Source organism: Gouania willdenowi, chromosome 7, assembly GCF_900634775.1.
Source record: "Gouania willdenowi chromosome 7, fGouWil2.1, whole genome shotgun sequence".
Lineage (NCBI taxonomy): Eukaryota > Metazoa > Chordata > Actinopteri > Blenniiformes > Gobiesocidae > Gouania > Gouania willdenowi.
The window spans coordinates 19808062-19829539 of record NC_041050.1 but is presented as its reverse complement, the minus strand read 5'-3'; the positions used below and the strand labels follow the sequence as shown (position 1 = coordinate 19829539).

Below are 21478 nucleotides of genomic sequence, written 5' to 3'. Positions count from 1 at the left end.
TGTGGCCCCATAGGAGATGAGGCCCTACACCACATACAGCACATTTTGCCTTAAAGGAGAGTCGGCACCGCTGCTCACGATGCTCCATATTATAGGTTCCAAAAGTGGGGTACGGGTACCCCCAGGGGTACGCAATTGTCATGGGGATGCGTTGATAAAAATTTAAACCAGTGTGACACTATTAGTAAATGGAATATAAATGGAGAAGCAGTCAGGAGCCTCTGTGCATTGCAACAAATGACACATTTACCTATGTAGACTGCCCTCTTGTGGTGACAGAGAAACAATCTTGTCAAAAAAAGCACAACTATGATGAGAGCTACATTGCTTTGCACTAGCCAAATGTGCTGATAGACCTTAACGCCCTCTGCCACCACATACTTGTGTGAAAGTGGATTTTCAAACATGGCAAACATGGAAACAAAGTACATAATAAGATGAGAATGATTAAAGACTAAGACTCTCAAATTCAGCCAAACATTGCAGAGTTCTGTGCATCCTCTCAACCTCACCCTTCTCATTAAAGTTGTAGCAGGTTTTATTTCAGTTTCAGGGTGATGAATACATTATATTACTGTGATTTGTTCAATCAACTAATGTTTTGTAGAATGTATTATAGATTTGTATATTGTTTCACTAAAAATGCAAGTATGCCAAATAATTAAAGTATTTTTTTTTTTATTTTTATTTAGTTCATTTCCGACATGGTTACATTCACTTTTTTTTTACATTTTTTTGTACATGCCGAAAAAGGAGACGAGAGAAGCAGTTTGCTTATCTAGGTCCCGTCCCCTGTTTTGTACATCGAAAATTTACATGGGTTTACATGTCTCTCTGGTCAAACATTCTTAGGTTGTTCTGAACAGTCCTTTTTTCTGTAGGATTTATTCTCATCTGTAGTCAGTGTTGTCTTTTTTTTATATATATATATTCCTCCTCCTCTCTATCGTTGTTTGTGTTGGCCTTGTTCCCTGCCAGATGTTGTTTGCATTCCTCCAGTTCAAGAAAAGTTAATCTTCTTTCGAAGTTGTTTGAAAGGTTTTTCCCTTTTCATCCATGACGTCACCACTCGGGAATGTCTCTTTTGGACACACAAGTTTGCAGCTTGTTTTGTCTCTAAATCAAGGTTATTCCAGCTGTTGTTAGTTCTATTGGCAGTGTTGTATTTTCCACTGTTATATTTAACCCTTTCTTGTATAAACACATTGCTATGTCTTAGTTCATAAGCAAGGTAGTAATGTAATCCTTAATCACCCCACCACCTAGCAATTGAAATGAATAAATGACAGACCTTTTTTACTCTTGGTTTCCACATTGAATTCAGTGTCAGTAATAATCACAATCTGAGTTTTGTTTCCAGTGTTTATATAGATTTGGGTCCATGTCCGTGATTACCATCAGTAATGTTGTTTAAGTGGATCCTTCGTATTTTCCCGTCTTCCATCGTTTTGATGAATATTGGTTTTCCATTCTCTTCTCCCAGTGGTGTGATATAAATCCTGCAGTTTTTCGTCCACATCTTTAGAATCTTTCCTCCTTTTTTTATTTGGCGTGCCTTCCATGCAATGCTTGCGTTTTGTTTTGTCAAGTTTTCATTAATAAATACCTTCGTTTCATTTAGTTTTTTGCCTTGCTTCAGTAGTTCTTTAAATTTCACATTCATGAAGGTTATTTTTACAGCTCTGTTATCATTTCTCTTTGGCAGGAGATGGCAGGAGTTGATGTTGTCAGGGTTCAGGACAATGTCCTTCGACTCCAAGTAGTCAATGACCAGTTGTTTAATCGATTTCGTTTCTTCGTCACTCGCGTAACTCCTGGGTATTATCTTTAGGCCTGTGATGATGACATCTTTCTCTCTTTCCTTTTGTTCCAGCTCTTCAACCCTCGCGTTCAACAGTTTTAGCTCTTCAGCGTTCCTCTCATTCTGCTGTTTCAGTACCATTGCTTCACTTTGAAGGTTTTCCAGTGATTTTTCCAGCGTCTTTTCCAACGACTTTATCTCGGCAGATAGACCGTCTTTGAGGTTTCGTAGACCCTCGCGTATCATCTCCTTGACCTCTTCCAAACCCGGATCAGGTTCTGGAGGGCCTCCATGCGGCTTCTTAACCATTTTTCTTTTCGTCTTGGACCCAATTTTTCAGGCTGTTCAGCTGTAGCCAAGGTCGTGTTATCGGAGCGAGTGAAAACACGTCTGCTCTCTCCAAAAGACCAGTGTTAAATCTGAATAAAATATTTTCTTGTGTCTGTACAGATTATTATTATTTTTATTATATATCATTCTTTAACTGGATAGGTAAGATTCAGGGACAAATTTCACTGTAGGGCTGTGACTTTACATTATTATGTTTTTAAGTGTGCAGGAGGAGGGGGTACATAGCTTCAGATTAAATGTCTGAAAAGTTTGGGAACCACTGCTCTATATGAATGAAGCACTCCCAGCGTATGTGCGTACACAAATCTTTGTTCTCAGTAACATTGCTGTGGTCAGATGCAGCCAGAGGTGAAAGTAATAGATTACAAGTACTCATGTTACTGTAAATGAGTTGCTTTTATGGGTACTTGTACTTTTTGAGTACATTTCTGAAGCTGTAATTTTGCTTGTACTTAAGTACATTTAAAAAAAATTTTAAAAAGTAAAGTAATTAGTTATATTTCTACAAAAGACTGTTATTGAGTAAATCATGTTTCTGTTTTAAAATAATCAACGGACATTGTGAAACTACAAAAAAATTAAATGACCAGACAACAATCAAATGCATCACATCATAGCCAACCAATTATGGAGGTAGATTTGTGTCTTTACTATTCAATCCAAAAAAAATTAAATAAATAAATAAATAATCCTTTCAATAAAAAAAGTTTAATTCAATCAAAAATGAATATTTTCATTCAAAGAAAAAAGTGTTCAAATGGAAAAAAAAATAAATATTTGAGACCCAAATAATTGCATTTGAACACTTTTTTTTGTTTTTTTTGATTGAATAATAAAGACACAAATCTACCTCCATAACCAATCAAAATAAACGTACTGCAAGTAATGCCTCAGTTTTAGAGTTCATAAATATAGTTATACTTAGGGCCTGAGAATTCTTTTTTTTTTTTTACTTTGAATTGAATTTATTGGTGATATTTTATTTTATTTTTTAAGGATTGTACATTTTGAAAAACCTTTTATGTAATACAAATGCCTTTGTGCAAAATAAATGAAGTTCTAATTGTGCAAGATTTGTTCTCTTCCTTTTTAAGTTTATACATGACATATTTCCTGTATGCAAGGGAACCGTGGACAGCATTATTACCAAAAATAAATGTAGGGGGGTGAAAGTAACTAGTCACTTTTAGGAGTGTTGAAAAAAATCGATTCAGCGATATATCGCAATATTACGTTGCGCGATTCTTGGATCAATGCATCCATATCAATTTTTTTTTTTATCTAATTGTTTTTTTTTACCTTTACTTACCCAGGAAAGTCTTTTCCACTGAAGGAAACATTGTAACTGCACAAAGAAGTGCTGAAACCTGGGCATGTTGACCAGCTTGTGTTTTTTCAATAAAATCTAAAAAAAAAGTACTTAAGTTCTGCATTTATTTGTTGTTCTAGGCATAAACCTCAGTTATAAATCTGTGAAGGGGTTTGGTCCAGAATACATCAGTGACATGTTAGTCAGGTATGAACCCAGCAGGTCTCTCAGATCTATGGACACAGGTCAGATAGTGGAGCCCAGAGCTCACAGTAAACATGGTGATGCTGTGTTTAGTTGTTATGCTGCAAAGAAGTGGAACAAACTGCCAGCAGAGCTGAAGTCAGCATCTAATGTGAACATTTTTAAATCAAAGTTAAAGGCACTTTTTTTCTCTACTGCATATGATTGAGAGAGAGATTGTTGGTCATGTTGTTGATGTAATGTGTTTGTTGATGATTTTACTGATGATTTTAATTGATTTACTGATGATTTTAAATGTTCTTATTGATTTTAAACAATTCAATGTTTTATCATGTAAAGCACATTGAGTTGCCTTGAGTATGAAATGCGCTATACAAATAAATTTGCCTTGCCTTGCCTTAAGTTGCACTAAAGTCATGTTATACTAAAGTCAAAGTTGGTTTAAAAACAACAGGCAGATTGTATGTTATTTTTTTTATTTTAAGTTGTTGGCACATGGCATGTTAAAGTCATACCTGTCAAGTATCCCACTTTGGCTGGGAAACTCCCATATTTTACCCCTCTTTCCCGCCATCTTCCCGTATTACTATTTTCCCGTAAATATCCCGTATTTTCATGTAATAATAATGAAAAGATGCCTCACTAAACTGAACGCCGTCACTAGCCTCGTGAGAACTGCCACCTGAAATGAACAGTTCTTGCGATATTAGTGCTGACAGGGCAACAAACCCAGAATCAACACAGAAAAGAGATGATGAATGAAGACGTTCCAGCGAAAAAAAACAAAGAACTGTTGTAAATATGTTGTAAAATGTAACAGAGAGTTTATCTTCCTAAAGACCATCAGGATGTGACACATTTACACGTTCTGTTAGATTAATAACTGAGATTTTAACGTCTCCCACAGCGGAAGGAACCACGTGAGTCACCATGAAAAATCAGCCAATCACAAGCACCACAAATATACACTGCTTTAAAAACTGTTAAATAATGTAAAGTCTGTAATAAATGTGTTTAATAAGTCATTAGTGAATACCAGAGAACCACGAGTGAGCATGAGAAATTATAATAAAATAGATAATGAAAATAAAATGTTAATGTCTAACTTAAAGACAAGCAACGTGAAATTAACAGTAAATATGCAACTTGTTGACTTGTATATGAACTGTAAGTATATTAAATAAACACACGTGCTTCATATACACATTTATGTTTTTATTTAGGCTGTTTTATAATTTAGGAATTAGGGCTGGGTGATATATCGAGATTTGAGATGTATCGAGTTTTCTATTTTGGTGATATAGAAAACTATAATATTTCATATATATATCATAGCTTATTATGTACATAAAATACTAGTTTTAGGAGTCGCTGCTTTTACTTCTCAGAACAACATGTAAAGCTCAGTTAGATGGATTAATGAGTGCACATGTTGTGTAGCTGTTTGTTAATAAATGTCCCTGTGTGGCATTTTGCATCAGCAAATTTAACCCAGAATTGTTTTTCTGGTCAGACTTTATTTGATAAAATTATCTAGATTTATATCATATATCAACATTTTGAGAAAATATATTGAGTTTTGGTCCATATTGCCCAGCCCTAGTAGGAATGTTCACAGCATTTCAATGTTAATAAAGGTCGACCTATCAGATTCTAATCACATAATTGTATTTAGTAAGTGGTTGACAAGTGGCTATTTTAGATTCCTTGTACACCTATATTAAAATATAAGGGATACTGGAGCTTGGTTTGGCAGGTGGGACGGCTCGTAGTGGGCGCCAGAAAATTTGCCTTATTTTCAAATCCAAAACTTGACAGGTATGGTTAAAGCCAATGTTTTGAGTGTAAAATATGCCAATTAAATATATTTCATACATAATGTTCTAGTGAAGGTGTACAAATTTACAGATTAGTTGCTTCTTAAGTAATTTTTAATTTTTTTCTCAAATCGCAATAATGGCCTTATACTTTAATATCGGGATATGTCGTATCGTATCGTGACTTATGTATCGGGATACGAATCGTATCATCTGATGCCAGGCAATACACACCCCTCGTAACTTTTATGTTACTTTATGTTTATGAAGTAGATAAATTGTCTCAATGTATCTCCTGCCATGTATTGATCGTCCCTGGTTGGGATGGGAGTCACTGGTTTAGAAGAAACCCATCAGTGATTTGTTTCCCCTCCAAAATGATAGTAATGTATGACGTGTGTGTTGCTCATTGATAAAGTGGGCATGGTGGCTTTGGTTGGGGGTGTGGGGGTGTTGGTTAGCACTAGCAGCCTGTGATGATGGCCGTCCGTCCACGTCAGCGGCATGAATGTCTCCCACCGTCTGTGTAATGTGGTCAGAAGTGTCGCTGTTCGTTGTTTATCTAACGTGGCTTCAGTTTAAGGACGAACCATCAAAGTCTGAAGTTGAAACACTGTGAGGAGAACTTTACTAAAGTATCCTAGCGCTCAGTCTGACTCACTATGCTGACTTTTTAGAAAGTTTCCGAGTTATTTTAATCGGGAAAAACACTAAAAGTTATGATAAACACGACCTCTACTCCATAAACATGCATTTATGGAGCGCTTTCTGTTGTCAGCTCATACCGAGCTCAGAGCGTCCTGCCCGGCTACATGAGAGCCTCATCCCGCCACTAGTGTCCAACTGTATTAGTTGATCTCACTTACCGCTGGGTATAAGCTGCTCCTCACCGTCAGTAACAGAAGTGCAGAGAAAAATAATAGAAAGTAGCACAGGAACAAAATTCATTTTAAGTTCTGGTCCGATCCCAAAGCTGAAGGAGAGCTGAAATCCTGGCCCTTTATATTCTTAAACGCTCTTCTCTGCAGCTTTACAGCGTTCATGTACGTTTGTAAAGAACGTAAAGCTTCCAGTGGTCTGACTGCAGAGTGAATGTGAACCACGGGCTCTGCATTCACTGCACCCACCTCTGCTATGGGTGGGACCTCATTCTGTGGGAACTGGGACCTGGTCCAGCGCACGTAGCCTAACTGGTAGTGGATATTACATCTGTCAATGCATGAACTTTATTTTGAGTGGCAAAAGTAAAATGAAGTATTAAATGAAAACAACATTTGAATGCAGCACAACAAAAAATACCTGAATATTCAGCATTATAAGTCACACTTGCCTCCTACTTAAAGCTGCAGTATGTAAGTTTTTTTTGGCATTATTTGGTCAAAAATCCATAATAATCTTTGGGCATATTGTAATCCAAAGTGTTCTGAGTGGACAGTGAATCTGTTCTCCTTCTCCTGGCTCTGTAAATGAAGTTTAGAAATCCAGGAGCATGACACTGGATGTCAGCTAATCAGAGATCTTTCTACAAACACGTGCGCTCCATGAGCTGTTTTGGGCGTTTCTATTGGCTGCTCGAGTAAAGTCAGGCGCATTCATGTATCAAATAGTACGAGTGTAATGACGGACGTTCCAGCAGAAGTCTCCATCGCGGCATTAGGCACAACAGTTACTCGGGAGAAATGGACCGCTTTGCGTCCTCGCAGATCTCGTCATTGCGGAGGGTCCACCGCACACACTGGTGTCAGACGGAGAGTGATAACAGATGGGATAAATTCCGTGCAAACCTAAGAGAAGCTTATTTAAAGGTAGGAAAGGTGATTTTCAAAAGCTAGCATGATTTTGAAAGTAGCCTCACTGATGGCTCCGCCTTTACCCCCCTCGCCCCTCCCCTCTGTGCTCTGTCTCACTCACTTGCATGCGCACAGCTGCTGCAGAAGCAGACCTCAGCTCATCGCTTGTATTGTGTAGAAACTTCGTTGACTCATGTCTCATTCAGCAGTAAGTAAACAGCCGGTGGCTCCTGTCCTGGCGGATCTGCGTCGGGGTAGTTGGTGTGCTGGCTGGGGGCGCCGGGCCCCGTGGGTGCCGTGTCTGGGCGGGGGCGCCCCGGGGGTGGGTCTCTGGGTTCGGCGTCTTGGGGTGCGCCCGCCCACCGTCTGCCCGGGGACGGGCTGCGGCTTGGCGAGGTGCCGCGCCGCCTTGGGCGGGGTGGGGCTGTTGGCTGGGGCCTGCTGTCCTCCGGGCTGTGCTGGCGTCGGGGGTGTCTCATGTCGGCGCGGGGGTGATTGCGGGTGGTCTCCGTGGGTGGGGGGGGCTCTGCTGGCGGCATTGATGTGGGGTTGCGGTGCCTGGCTGGGGGAGCATGGGTTCGCCTACCTATCGGTCCGTGGCTGGCGGGGTGACCCTGCTTGGGTGGTTGGTGGCGTCCTCTCTCGTCGGGGGGGCCGGGGCCGCCCACCTGTGGAGGGTGCTATGTCGTGGTGTCGTGCGGACCTGTGCTGGCCCTGGTGTGGGAGCTGGCCTCTCTCCTGCGCGGTCGCCGCCTGCTTTGTCGGGGCGTGCCGCTCTGGGCCGGCTGGCGGCGGGGGTCGCCTCCTGGACTGCTGGGGGATGTGGCTGGTGCCTGGCTCCGCCTGGGGGGGGGGGGGGTCCCGCCGTGCTCCGTTTGGCCGCCGCGGTTCGGGGGGGTGCCGCGGGGGGTCTCCGGCTGTGCTGCTCGGGGCGTCTCTGGGGCCCGAGGTGCCGTGTGCCCGTCTGCGCCGTCTGCCCTCTCCGGTGGCCCGCCGTGCGGACGGGCCGGGCTCCTACCAGACAGGCCTCCTACATGGACACTTCACATCACTCACTCCCAGCTGGTCTGGCTCACCCACTTGTTGCACCACACTCACATACCCAACCCTTGGGGGGCTGGATGGTGGGGCTGGGGGTGGAGGGGGCCGCCGCCTGCGCTACTAAGTAGTGGCGCGGGGGCGGCACTCCCACCTCTGGCTGCCCTACTGATCCCTCCAATTTTAATTACACCTCAACACACCACCCCCCGGAGGGTGGGACCACCACTTTCACCCTCCGGAGCTATTGCACCACATACACATATATACACATAGGCTGGATGGGGAGCACCGCTCCCCTCCATCCACCCTTTTTTAATAGCACTTCATACATTCACTAAACACCCGCCGGCTGCCCGTTCCGCACAGCTCTGGCCGTCTGCTGGGCGGGGGCCTTGGCTCCTCTGCTGGGGTCTCGGGCGGGGGGCTCTCTGGGCCCTTCCCTCGGGGGGTTGGGTGCTTGGGTGTGGGTGGGTGGGGGGGGCTGGATGCTGGCAGGGGGCCTTGGGGTTGGGGGTTGGGGTCGGTGGGGGGATGCGCTGGGTGCTCGGCTGCTTGGGGCTTCCTCGGATGTGTGTGTGGGGGGCGGTGGCTGCCTCTCGGCCTGGAATCTTGGGGGCATCTGGGGGGTTGCTCAGCCGCGGGGGGGTTGCCTGGGGCTCCCTGGGCTCCGCTCTTTCTGCTGGCCTGGCTGCATCTGCGGGCCCAGGGCAGTTCCTGGGCTTGCAGTAGCGTTTTTTTTTTTTTCTTTTGCACATATGCTATTCATCTATTCTTCCCCACCTTTTCTATTTCCTGTCTTGAGTCTCTCCTCTCTGCTCCCTTTCCCCTCCCCTTCCCCCTCCCCCTCCACTTAGGTGTAACACTGCTCTCCCTTTTTATATCCTCCCTATAATAAAAGATTTCTTACCCTTCCTTGGGGAGGGCTGGTGATGGTCACAATTAAGCAATAAAATAAATCAAAAATATGCATTGCTGTCTCATAATGATTGCACTTCCTGTGGTGTTGACCTTTGACAGCATGTGCAGACAAGATAAAAAAAAAAAAAAAGCAGTAAGTAAACAATAAACTTTACCATCATCTATGTTAAAAAACGTGACCAAAAACTCTGTTTTAACTCTGTCAGCGGTGATGCGCTTTCAGTGTGAGCTCGTGCATGCGACAAGCAGGGAGACAGGGAGACATGATTGGTTAAAAAAACGGTTCTTTTTTCCATTGGTCGAAGTTATTACAGATTTACAGCTGCTACATTTGACAGATTTTCTTCATTCCTTTTTCAGAGCACATAAGATCTTAATTTCTGTCAGGACATGAAGACAATTTCAACCAAAAACTTAAAAAGTGTATCTGGAGAAAATCGCCTACTCTAGCTTTAAGGTGAATTCATTTTAAAGTCTGGATGTGGAGTGATGGTCGTCACTCTGCCCTGAGTGACAGACAGCTGAGTCACAGTCGATTGTGTGCGCTTGTGGCAGGGGACAAGCTGACAGCAGCAGCCGCTGCTCAGGCAGTAACTACAGTGATGCGTACAATTCATGTCAGAGTCTCTAAAACACCAGAAAAATCTTAAATAACATAAGATAAAGTTCATACATTTGTCACTAGTCTCTATGGAGAAAAATGCTGCTAAGTGCGTTCATAAAAGACACTGGTAAGGGAGGCTAAGTTTTGCTTTTGGTTTCAAAACGGAGCAGAGAGAGGATTTTACATACTGCAGCTTTAAGGAAGTGACTTGAAATGCCACCTGATGTCGGAGCTCCCTCTGGGTAAAGTTGAAAATGAGTGATTGGGGTCGGAAAGATGAAACATTTTTCCTATTTAGGATCACTACATCAAAGCAATCATAGTTTTGTCACTAATATGTCTGCATCTGCATATATTTCAGGATGTTGTGCTTCCCTCCAAACAAACAGAATGTGTAAACATAACTGTGGGGGTTCACACATTGTTTACTTAATCAAGAAATGAGTGCACCATGTTGTTTGGATGTACAGCAGTGGCTCTCAAACTTTTTTTGGCTCAAGTACCCCCATTCTCTTATTTCTAAATCCAAGTACCCCCTTTTTCTGACGACAACATTTTGCTTAGAAAACTATTTAAAAACAACTATAGAGCATAAGGATGGAATGAACGAGTGATAACACACATAAAGAATGTCATTTTATAAATAAGTGGAAAGAAAAAGTATATATATATATAAATATATATAAATATATATATATACAGTGTATATATATATATACAGTAGGGGATGCTGGAGAGAGAGAGAGAGAGAGTGTGTAGGCCATTGCGTACCCCTAGGGTTACACGTACCCCCATTTGAGAAACACTGCCATACAGGATAGGATTTGATTGGTCGGATGGGGTTCGTTGGCTCAAATAACTTTTTGAGATATAGTTTTCATAACAAAGTAAACCATTTATCTTGTAGAGTAATATTTGACTCTAAGCCTGAATTTGAATAACCACCATAAAGCTAAATTACGTATGCCAGTACAACTGGTAGAACATTGCTAAAATAAAAGGTTTCTTGTCCAAACTAGATGCAGGAAAACTTTTTGTGGATTAATTTTTTTTCACTGAAGGTTAGATTCAAACCAGTAAGTGTGTTTGTAGGTTTGAAAAAACATTCAAATCACACTCTTTCTGCAGAGAATAGACTTAAACATATTACTTTTATTCTACAAAAGACTTTGAACAAAAATATGTCCATGACATGTTTGTATCATATAAAGCATCTCAAACCCTCTTGTCTTTAGGGTTTAATGACCTCACTATTGAAACAAACTTCCTAAGTGTTTGAGGTCTGTACGACAGCAATTTTCCTGTTTATCATTATTTTATTGTTTGTTACTCAGAATTATTTTATGAAACGGTTTTAATCGCTATTTTTAATTTCATGAATTAATTTAAACAGATTAATGTCTTCTTTTTCTATGATTTCCGTTTGATTTGGTTTTATACGCCTCTGTAAAGCTCTATGATTTGCCCCGTGCATAGATGGTGTTCTGCAAATGAACCTGTCTTAGAAATAATAAAAAATGAACATTTATAGAGATAAGTAAAGTTTTTAGAGCTGTGTGTGAAATGGGCATTGTGAGTCATCATCTCCGTTTTCTGCCTCTGCCTAAAAGTGGGATATGGGTCACCCTCCACGTGTCTGTTTACGACATCATTTATTTCCATCAGCTGTTGCTGAAATATACTCACCTTACACCCTCAAAACTTAAAATAAAGTCAGAAAAAACACTTTACCCCAGACATAGACATATATCATGTGTATCAGAGCCGTTTAGAGAGAGAGTTGCGACATCTCCGTTCACGCCAATGGAATCTTTTTAGTCTATTTACAGTAATGGCTGTTCATGGAGCTTCACAATAGTTCCAGGAAGTGAGCAGTTTTGTACGGCAAAATGTTTGAATAATCACATTGGATATTATTATTATTATTATTATTATTATTAGTAGTAGTAGTAGTAGTAGTAGTAGTAGTAGTAGTAGTAGTAGTAGTAGTAGTAGTAGTAGCAGTATTATTATTATTATTATTATTATTATAATAATATATATTATATATACACATACATATGACGGTGTACTATATAAATATTGTAAATCAATGAAGTATTATTATTAACTACAAATTACCAAAAATCCCGGTTATGTCACTTGGAATCAATGAATTTGAATTGACTTCCGGGAACTATTTGAGTCTACATGAATGTGACGTCAAGCTCGAGCTTCCGTTGTCGTAACTCTCTCTCTCTAAACGGCGCTGATGTTATTTGTCTATGCTCCACCCTGATCACCTGATTTCACAACATGTTTTACGACATTTCCTCATGGTTGTTTGACGTTCTGCTTTACAACAACCGAGCTCTTCCAGACAGCAGCTGTTACAGATGTTTATTAGGATAGGCCTGTTTGTCTCTGTCTGAGCTCAAACTACTGGAAAGTGATGTGACATGTGACAGGCACGTCTACAGACAGTAATGAAGCGCAGCGGCGTCCGTGAGCGTTTCCTGCCTTCTGTCAGTGTGTTAGCCTGCTAGCTAAGCTCGCCGAGGCAGAGGAGAGACGATCCGGTTTGTCCGCTTCCAGCCCGGCCACCGGTGCTTCCATGGGACTACAGCAGCGGCTGAAGGGGTTCCCCGGCTTGTTGTCCAGCAGCTGGGCCAGAAGGCTTCTGATCGGTCTGCTGCTGCTGCTCATCTTCTACTGGTACCTGGGTCCAGATACACGGTGGAGGCTCCTAGGCGGCTCTGCTAAACTCGGCGGAGCCGCGGGGCAGTGCCTGCAGGCGGAGATCCATCGATGGAGGTCTGTGGTGGAGCGGGGGGAGGCTGTGTACAGCACAGACCAGGAGGAACTGGACACTCCGTTTGTGACGGGGAACGGGCATGTGCTGATAGACATAGACTCCAACAGGCTGTGGGTGGCGTCCTCCACACAGCCTGGATCAGCTCCGGTGCATCAGACTGAGTACTCTCCCCGGATTAGCGTCAACCTGGAGGGGAAGCAGGCGGAGGTTCAAGCCCGTATGTTGTGGTTCCGGAAAGGGTCCGTGCTGTCGGTGCGCTGTGTAGCTCCCACCGACCCACAGTCTGCCCGGGACTGTGTCACCGTCAGAGAGGAGTTCATCGCCCACAGGAGCAGAGCAAACCTCTACCTGCAGCGGATCTACATCCGCAACCCGTCTGACAGGACCGCTGTCCTGCAGATCTCCTCTGGGAGCCTTTCCTTTGGAAGCAAGTTCTCCTCCAGCGTGGAGAAGATGGAGGACAAAGAGGTGGTGCTGTCCTCTGGCAGGGTGCAGGTGGAGAACAACCGCATGGTGCTGGTTGTAGTGGTCACCAAAAAACTCAGCAGCCGCATCCAGGTCCCTGCAAAGTCTGACTACTCAGACAGCATCCTCTCCGTGGTGTGGACCTCTGACCCCATTGACTCTTCCAAGCTGGAAGAAACCTTCAGCACCCTCAGAGATGGAGCTAAGATGGAGTTAGGGGAGCTCCTCAGGGCCAATGTGGACGAACTGGTTCTAGATCACCAGCAGGCCTGGATGGACCTCTTCATTTCAGGTGAGCACTGGCAGCAGGAACTGGTCCTGGGTTTTAATAACGTTCAGGGAACTTTTGAATGTTTTATTCTTTGTATTAGATCTATTAGGGTATTTTCCTCCACCGTGGTGCTGTGGAACACTATAGAGTGGGAACTCTGGGTACCTCACGATATGATACGCGATACAAAGCTCACAATAACGATTATCTCACGATATGACAATACTGCAATTATCGATATATCGGTCAGAAATCAATCTTCGATAATCTATGACATAAGTTTAAAAAAAAAATTAAGTGAAAAAATACAATTTTTATTTTATGTCTCTGAAAGACAATAAATTGAAAAAGTGTTCTATGAACAGTGACACTATTTTAGTGCAACATTTCTGTAAATAATCAGAATCAGAATTCCTTTATTAATTCCAGGGGGAAATTGCTTATGTTACAGCCAAAAAAAATAAATAAAATAAAATCACAAATAAAAAAATAAAAACATTAACAAATACTAAAGAAAGAAAAAACAATAAATAAGTGTATAATTAAGTAAAAGACTGCTAAAATTAGGGATCAGATACACACATTACAGTAGTAGAAAATAAAGTAGAATAGATAATACAAATATTAATAATAATAATAATAATAATAATAATACAAATGTACAAATTGTATACAAATATGATACATATAATTACAAAAATAATACCCACAAATGTGACCTTTTTGCATTAGAAAAAAATCAATTCATGCTAATAAAGTTCAGCCAGAAACCCCAATCCCACATATATTTTCTGTAAATTACTGACTTGTCAATAAATAAGTGCTGATTTTTTTATTTAATTAGTTGGTCCTGCCCAGATATGACAGATTCTCCTGGTCTGAATGCAGCTTCTCTCATTGTATGTCACTCCTCATTCAGGAACTCCATACCTTGGCCTTCTAGTCACTCACTTGTTGATCCACTGGTTTGTTCAATTTCATCTGACAAGACAAGTGCTATTGGCAAGGAATTCAGAATGTGGGATGGGCGATATAGACTAAAAAAAATCTATCCCAATAATGTCTGGTATTTATCACGGTAATGATAAAAATGACGATGAATAAAAACTATAAATAAATAAAGCAATTTCCAACTTAAAGCATAAACAGGTTCCTTACAAACACAAATACATTTAAACATCAACACTAGACACATTAAAGAGTTAGCATTAAAGAGTAAGCTGCTAACTCAAAGACCTTATGGGCTGATATTTCATGGAATATATTAATACATGTGGATTTCTCTGTTAGTGTTATTGTATGTAATTAATTTCTTTCCTCAGTTAAAATGAAATTATTTTCTTTAAAAAAAAAAAAAAGTACATGAAAAGCAAAAATAACTCCATTAGTGTTTTTACTGCTGCTGAATGTTTATTTTACATCTTATAATGAGTTACATGAAGTTATGGTTGATAAATATCTCTCAGAATTCCTTTAATTAAACTAGATCAGGCTGATGATTCAATCATTCAGGATATTTTAGTGTAATAATCACAATAGTTACATTACTGTCTAATCAGACCAGCTTTGTCTCGTGAACACGTGAAATATAATTAAAAAAATATTGCGTTTCACAAATTGGGACGAATGAATAGTGACATTAGTATTTATGCTAACATTTATTACACACGACGTGTGACATGTTTAGCTTTTATTCTTCCATACAAGTGTTAAATCTGACCATAAACAAATCAGTGGCTCTCTGTGGTTTGATGACAGTCAGACATGTTCTTTTTACTTGGTTTATTCCTTATATGGAGTGGTTAGCATTAGCTCTTAGCCTAGTCGGTGGGTTAGCTTAGCTTCGTTAGCTTCAGTTGAGTTTCCAGTTCATAATTGTAGCTGAGGTACATCTGTTACCGTGTTTGTGGGAACTTTGGGTGGATTTGGTGAAGGAACTTGGACTGGTTCCCTGTGCTGGGTGTCTGGTTTTAACCAAGTAGCGGTCCATGATGCATCGCTGGTACGCCATGATGAGCACTGCCACGTGTGTGAGGGGCGGGAGCGGCTGTGGCGCACACCGCGGAGGCTTTGCGGCGGTACTCCCGTGAACAACGCTCCTTTCCAGAGCATAAAAAATATAATTATTAATTTGGGGGCAATTTTGGCCGTGGAAAAAGGTTTTTAGGAGCGTTCTTGGCTAAATTGATAGACAAATGGCCCGTGGCCCTCACTAATTTTTGACCTGGGCATTTATCGTTTCTATCGTCGGATAAATGTTTTTGACGATATATCGTGAATGATAACATATGATATTGCACATTGTTAGTCTGCAGTAAACCTTGTTTCCCTGTTGGATAAGTGAGTAGAGAATTGAAAGTTAAAGTTAGGTCTACTTTTTTCTTTTCTTTTTTTTTAATCTTTTTAGTAAAGTTAAAAGGAGAGATTAATTTTGTTATCTTTGCTAAGAAATACTCCTATTTTCCCCAGGAATGATTGAGTCCAAGCAATTATTTATGCCAACAGAATACCAGAACCCAATAACATGTCAAAGTTAACCAGCCTTTTAACTAGAGGTGTGAATCAAATCATTTTTAAGAGACTATTTAATTTCAAATCTTACACATTTTGAAACTTTCTTTCACGCAGGTGTTGAAATGAGGAAGATTACTGACTCTCACACGCCGTCGAGCAGCACCGTGAACACCACCCTCTACTACATCCTGTCATCCTTCAAGGCCCCTCTCCTGGACAGAAAACTAAACACAGACGATCGCGCTCGACTCGAGTCGAGCCTCAACTACGCAGACCATTGCTTCAGTGGCCACGCCACCATGCATGCAGAGAACCTGTGGCCTGAGAGGGTGATCAGCACTGCTCAGATCCTGCAGCTGGTCACACTGTGGACTCTGACTCTGCAGAAGAGGGGCTGCAAGGTGCTGGTGGGAGCCGGGGCCCACGGAGCAATGCAGGGCATGGTGCTCAGCTTTGGTGGGCTTCAGTTCACAGAGAACCACCTTCAGTTCCAGGCTGACCCTGACGTGCTGCACAACAGCTACTCGTTGAGAGGGATCCACTATAACCAGGACCTGATCAACCTGGCAGTGCTGCTGGACGTGGATGGGAAGCCTTTTCTGCACGTGTCGGTGAAGCAGCAGGAGAAGCCGGTGAAGCTGTACGCCTGTGAGGCCGGCTGCCTCAACGAGCCTGTGGAGCTCACCTCTGAGTTCAAAGGTCACACTTTTCCTGTCATGGTCACACAACCTATCACACCACTGCTTTACATCTCCACAGACCTGCAGCACCTGCAGGACCTAGGGCACACGTTGCACCTCAAGGCCATTCTGGCTCACGAGGAGCACATGGCCAACCGGTACCCAGGGCTACCTTTCCTCTTCTGGTTCAGCGTGGCCTCGCTCATAACCTTGTTTCACCTTTTCCTCTTCAAGCTCATATACAACGAGTACTGTGGCCCTGGAGCTAAGCCACTCTTCAGGAGCAAGGTATAAATATCCAAAACAATAACAACCTGATCTGATCTGCTCTTCTCCGTGGTGTTTTTTCTTGTGTGTTTAGTGGCAAAGATCTCTTTCTTTTGATTGGGCCGTCAGTTTTTAAACCTTTTCCCCCTTATTCACATGGTACTTGAATGATTAGAGGCTTGGAATTCCTTAAACGCCCTACTTTCCTTCCACAGTGTCATGTTTATTCAGCTGATAATGTTTTAGCACCAGTTGTTCAATTTAGGAACCCAACTCAGTTCTGATTAGATGTTAGCCACACCTCCTGTTTGACTGCACTTCATGCCAAATGTGGAATGTAAAGAATCTGTCGGTTGCAGTAAAAGAAACCCCTGCCATTAGTTTCATCTCTGTTGAAAATAGTCTCAGAATAACAAAACTTATTTTAATTGGTAAATATTCAAAGGCAAACACCTTAAATGTATTCATTGTAACCTGTTCTCAGGCTTGTTTCACATGCTGTTAATGTGTTTGCTTTACTCTGTGGTAACACACGTTGGGAGAGGTTTCCACGACAACGCACAAACAAGGTTGTGCCACAGATGTTTGTATGCACAGACAGATGTTTGCATCTCTACAGTAAAACATTGTCTTTTAGCCTGAAATATGTTTTAGACTGGTTTGCTTCACCACTGTGTGTAAACCTTCAACCTGTTGGAGGCTCAACACAAACTAAACCAGAGTTGGTTTGGAAACAAAGGCTGAATAAACAGCTCTAATGGACCGTTTCTGAACACTGATGTATTCAGTTATTTATTTAAGTCTAAAGCTGCTGTTGAATAAATAATTCCCCTTATTAAAGCCTCGTTTGACAATATAGAGAGAGCTTAGTTAGAGGATCCATGATGTCTTCTCTTTTCTAGTCTTCCATCGGGTTTGATTAAAAATACCCTGATACATTTCTTCACTTTGTTCATGTCCTCTCCACCACGTGCCAAGCCCCCATAATCCCTAGCTTTAAATCTGGTCCAGACAGTGCTTGTGTTACCACATAGTAACAGCCTATGCTAATCAGCTAACGATCAGCTCTTTGCTCTTTGATATTGATTTGTGTTTGTAGTGCTGTCGAAATAAGAATTCACATTGCACCTTTACAATTGTTGACATGTGAATTACACCAATTACACTTTCAAATTGCAAAAACAGGGACTGTACCATGAAAAGGACATTTTTTCAACCCAGTTATGACTATGGGGAAAGTGTTAGTCTGCACTCAATATCTTTCCATTGGAGTCTGAAACAGGCTGATATTTACTGAATGTGCTGAGATGACATCACAGCAAATTAGTTGAAAGCTAACAAAACATTAGTCCCACAGGTACTGGATTGAGCCTGTTGATCAGATCAGAGTCAGAACCTCGACCGGCTCAGCTTCACTCAAACCTTTGACCACAAATGCAGATTTTAGATAAATAGTTTTAGTTTAATGAATTTCTGTGACAGTTTCTCTCAAAACTGCAAAAGAAACGAGGGAAACCCCTAATGGCAGATATAAGTCGGTCACTTCTTCTACCTTCCATCCTTTATGCTCGCCCTTGTATGAAAAGCAGGATACATCCTGGACAGTTCTGAACTTAAACTCAAAGGTGAAATTGTTTCACTGAGGAGTTTTCTTACAGTGCTCCTTGTTTGAAAACTAAACCGGTTTTTCAATCTTTAATTTTCTTGCCCTCTGCCGTCATAAGTTATCACTATTTTAATGTTTTGTGTTGAAATGTCTAGATCACACACATATTGTTAAACATGCTTTACGAGGTGTTAGGTCCACAGCCTGTCATAGTTTTCATCGTTGAGTGAGAATTTGACCCTTTTTTTTTTTAGTCTGTCTTCCAAATCAAAGAGAAATCCATCCTGTGGATGCAACAAAAAGCCAAGTGGAATTAAATCTGACTAAAATCCAGATGAATTATTTGCTGAAGACTGAAGTTTGTGTTTGTGTGTTTGGACTGTGGAGGAACCTGCAGGCTAAATGTCAGCAAAGACAATCCCTACACTCAGACTGTTTTTCTGCTCCCCCTTTTCCCCCTCTGCGACTTAATGTTTTTTTTTTTTGTTTTTTTTTTTTTTTTTAATTGAATCACTTGAATAAATTAAGTCTTTGGTGAGATGGCTTTGGTTGTTCTTCACTGTCTCTGCTCTTCTTCTCCCTTCCTCCTGGGTGACGGTGTGAATGGGTTGGTTGCCATTCTAAATCTTTCCCTCTGAATCCAGCAGGTCACCAACAAATATGAGGATGACTCCCATGACACTCCGGATGCTGTTTGAACTCTGCGTTATTAGTGGTTCATCTCGAGATTAAAGCAGGTATCGGCACAAACGTACTTGTGCCACCTGCCTGATGTGTGCAGGAAACGTCTGCTCTGCAACATCGTCGACCAAAAAGGCAAACATTTAAAAACAAATGTCCCCATGAGCTACATATTCCAAATAAAGGTTTTGTAAAGTTAATCTAAATTTGTGATTTGAAATAATTTAAAAAAAAAAAAGTTTAATAACTATTTAAACTTCAAACGGAACAAACCAACTCAAATATGTGTAAGTGTTGGTTAACTATCCAAACTGTTCATCAGGATTGGTTTTGGACATAAATTCTCAAAGATCTCCAACAACCACCAATTGTAGTGTGTATCTCACACTGGACGACAGAAAATCAAGATATTCGGCAGCATAACATCAAAAGTGTAGCACGCCACTCTGGAAGTGATAAAGAAAGTCCCTAAACTATGGGTTTACAACCATCATAAAAAGGGACAATTGTGTGCCTTTAAGAGACATCAGTGGTGCTACTGAGAATATATATTCAAAAACAAATGTCTACAAGATAGAAAATAAAAATGGAAGCTCAAATTTATCTGGAGACTCAGCTGTAATAAGGTTTGCAGCAGATCAATAGTCATGAATCTCTGCTTTGGGTGAGTGAAATCTGTTTGTAGATGGGTTTTAAAGTGTAACGGTCCAATGTTTGTGCTCATAAAGATGGAGATCTTAGTCTCAACATGTTTGTAGTGGTGAACCACACTGGAGTTAACGTCTTAAGCAGCATTTATGCAGTTAGAAATGGCTTTAAATCTAAAGAAAGACTAGAAGGCATCAGTCACACTGTGCTGTCGTCACAGTAGGTTCACTGACCTCTTCTGATCCACTGTGTGATAAACGAGTCCACTGGGAACATTGATGCTGACTGAGGTGAGATCCTCTGTAAGGCTGATGTCCCTGATGTGGGTTTTTCTGCTCTGGCTGCTCAACGATGCAGTGCTTTCCTTTAAACGCTATTTCTCAACTGAAAAGAGAAAGCCTTAATTTAAACTATGCTGTATTTGCATGTTCTCCCTGATTGTGTGTTATGTGTTTTTTTTTCTTTTTTTTTTCCCACCTTTAAGTTGAGCATAGATGTGCATGCATGTGTGATTGGGTGATGAATCAGTGTGGTTAAACTCCAGTATTCCACTATTAATATGATAAGCAGATACAAAATGTGGATTCATTGAAGCCTCAGAGATTTATTTTGTCAGCAGCACAAACTTGTGCTGCTTACAGAAGTTACTACATTTTTAAAGATTTCTTTATTTCTAAAGTCCTTTGTGTGAAGTGGAAGGAATTATGGGTAGGTGTGTTAGTACTCTGTGTGATATAAATATCTTGTAAGGGGTGCAAATGTAATACTGGAAGGTTTAAAATGTTGATATTTATTGTGTTTATGGGTTTGATCAGGTGTTATTCTATTACCGTACTTATTGAATGTGTTGAAGAAATTGACATAAAAGCTAATTTATTGAACCTTTAATGGATTGTGGTTCATAATTTGTCAGCCTGTAATGTGAAGCAAAAACTTTGGAAAGAATAAATCACTGTATTGCTGTGAAGTTGTCTGTTTTTTCAAGGGGTTGGAGCAGTAATGATACAAGAGCAGAGGTTGAACTCATGTATGCAGTGCATATACGTCATAAATATATGAAACTTGTGTTTTCTGTAAAGTAATTTACGATTGCTACATTGTAGGACAGACAATAAACCCTAACCTTGAGTATGGCTGTCTAGAGTATATCTGCAAATGTAAATGATAATTAAAATGACTCCAAAGATGCATTAATGACTCATCAGAACGTTACAACTGAACTCAGGATATCTAAGAACATAGTAAAGTGGCATATAGAATCAGAACATTCATTTACTCGTGAATAATCATAAAGGAACAACTGGTGGTATTCTCTTGTCATTGGCCATAATATTATGATAGCTTTGAAAATACACAATTTAGTCTGTGAGAATTAAAAATGTTTTCTCAAATAGGCGTTTTTGGAATTATATATTTTAAAATTATTTTATTTTACAGCTGCATATTTACACCAGCTGTATTTTATTGCCTCCCTTAGAACTGACCATTCTAAGTTAAATGTATTAGTCCAGTACACTTTTAAAACAAAAACCTTGGGAATTAATTTTTGACAGACTTTATAAGTTCAAGTATTTAAAAACTAAGAGCTTTGCTCAGCACTGTTTTTTAGTGGTTAGTTACCAATTTACCACTTCCCGCTACAAAGCAGGCCCAAGGTCTGATTCCTACATCTCAGCAGCATTTATAATGAAATCAACATAGAAATACATTCAATAAT

General features: G+C 40.8%; 2 protein-coding genes across 5 annotated transcripts in view; one reads left to right on the top strand and one right to left on the bottom strand.

The window, feature by feature from the left end:
* The window catches only part of plod1a (procollagen-lysine, 2-oxoglutarate 5-dioxygenase 1a), a 44627-nt gene extending 38013 nt beyond the window's left edge, over window positions 1-6614 (bottom strand). For 2 of the 3 annotated variants that reach the window (XM_028453049.1, XM_028453051.1), the window contains exon 1: window positions 6349-6614. In XM_028453049.1, coding sequence (XP_028308850.1) covers window positions 6349-6430 — 82 coding nt within the window. In that variant the 5' untranslated portion in view covers window positions 6431-6614. The remainder of the gene's footprint in view (window positions 1-6348) is intronic. The other variant, XM_028453050.1, reaches the window with a different exon arrangement.
* Window positions 6615-12122: 5508 nt separating this feature from the next.
* Window positions 12123-19371, top strand: kiaa2013 (KIAA2013 ortholog). 2 transcript variants are annotated; one of them, XM_028453803.1, is made up of 3 exons: window positions 12123-13386; window positions 15994-16847; window positions 19080-19371. In XM_028453803.1, the coding sequence occupies exons 1-3, from the start codon at window positions 12429-12431 to the stop codon at window positions 19128-19130; spliced, it is 1863 nt and encodes a 620-aa protein (XP_028309604.1). In that variant the 5' UTR covers window positions 12123-12428; the 3' UTR covers window positions 19131-19371. The 2 variants fall into 2 exon arrangements, with proteins under 2 accessions (XP_028309604.1, XP_028309603.1); XM_028453802.1 differs by having other exon boundaries at window positions 19077-19371.
* Window positions 19372-21478: the final 2107 nt, after the last annotated feature.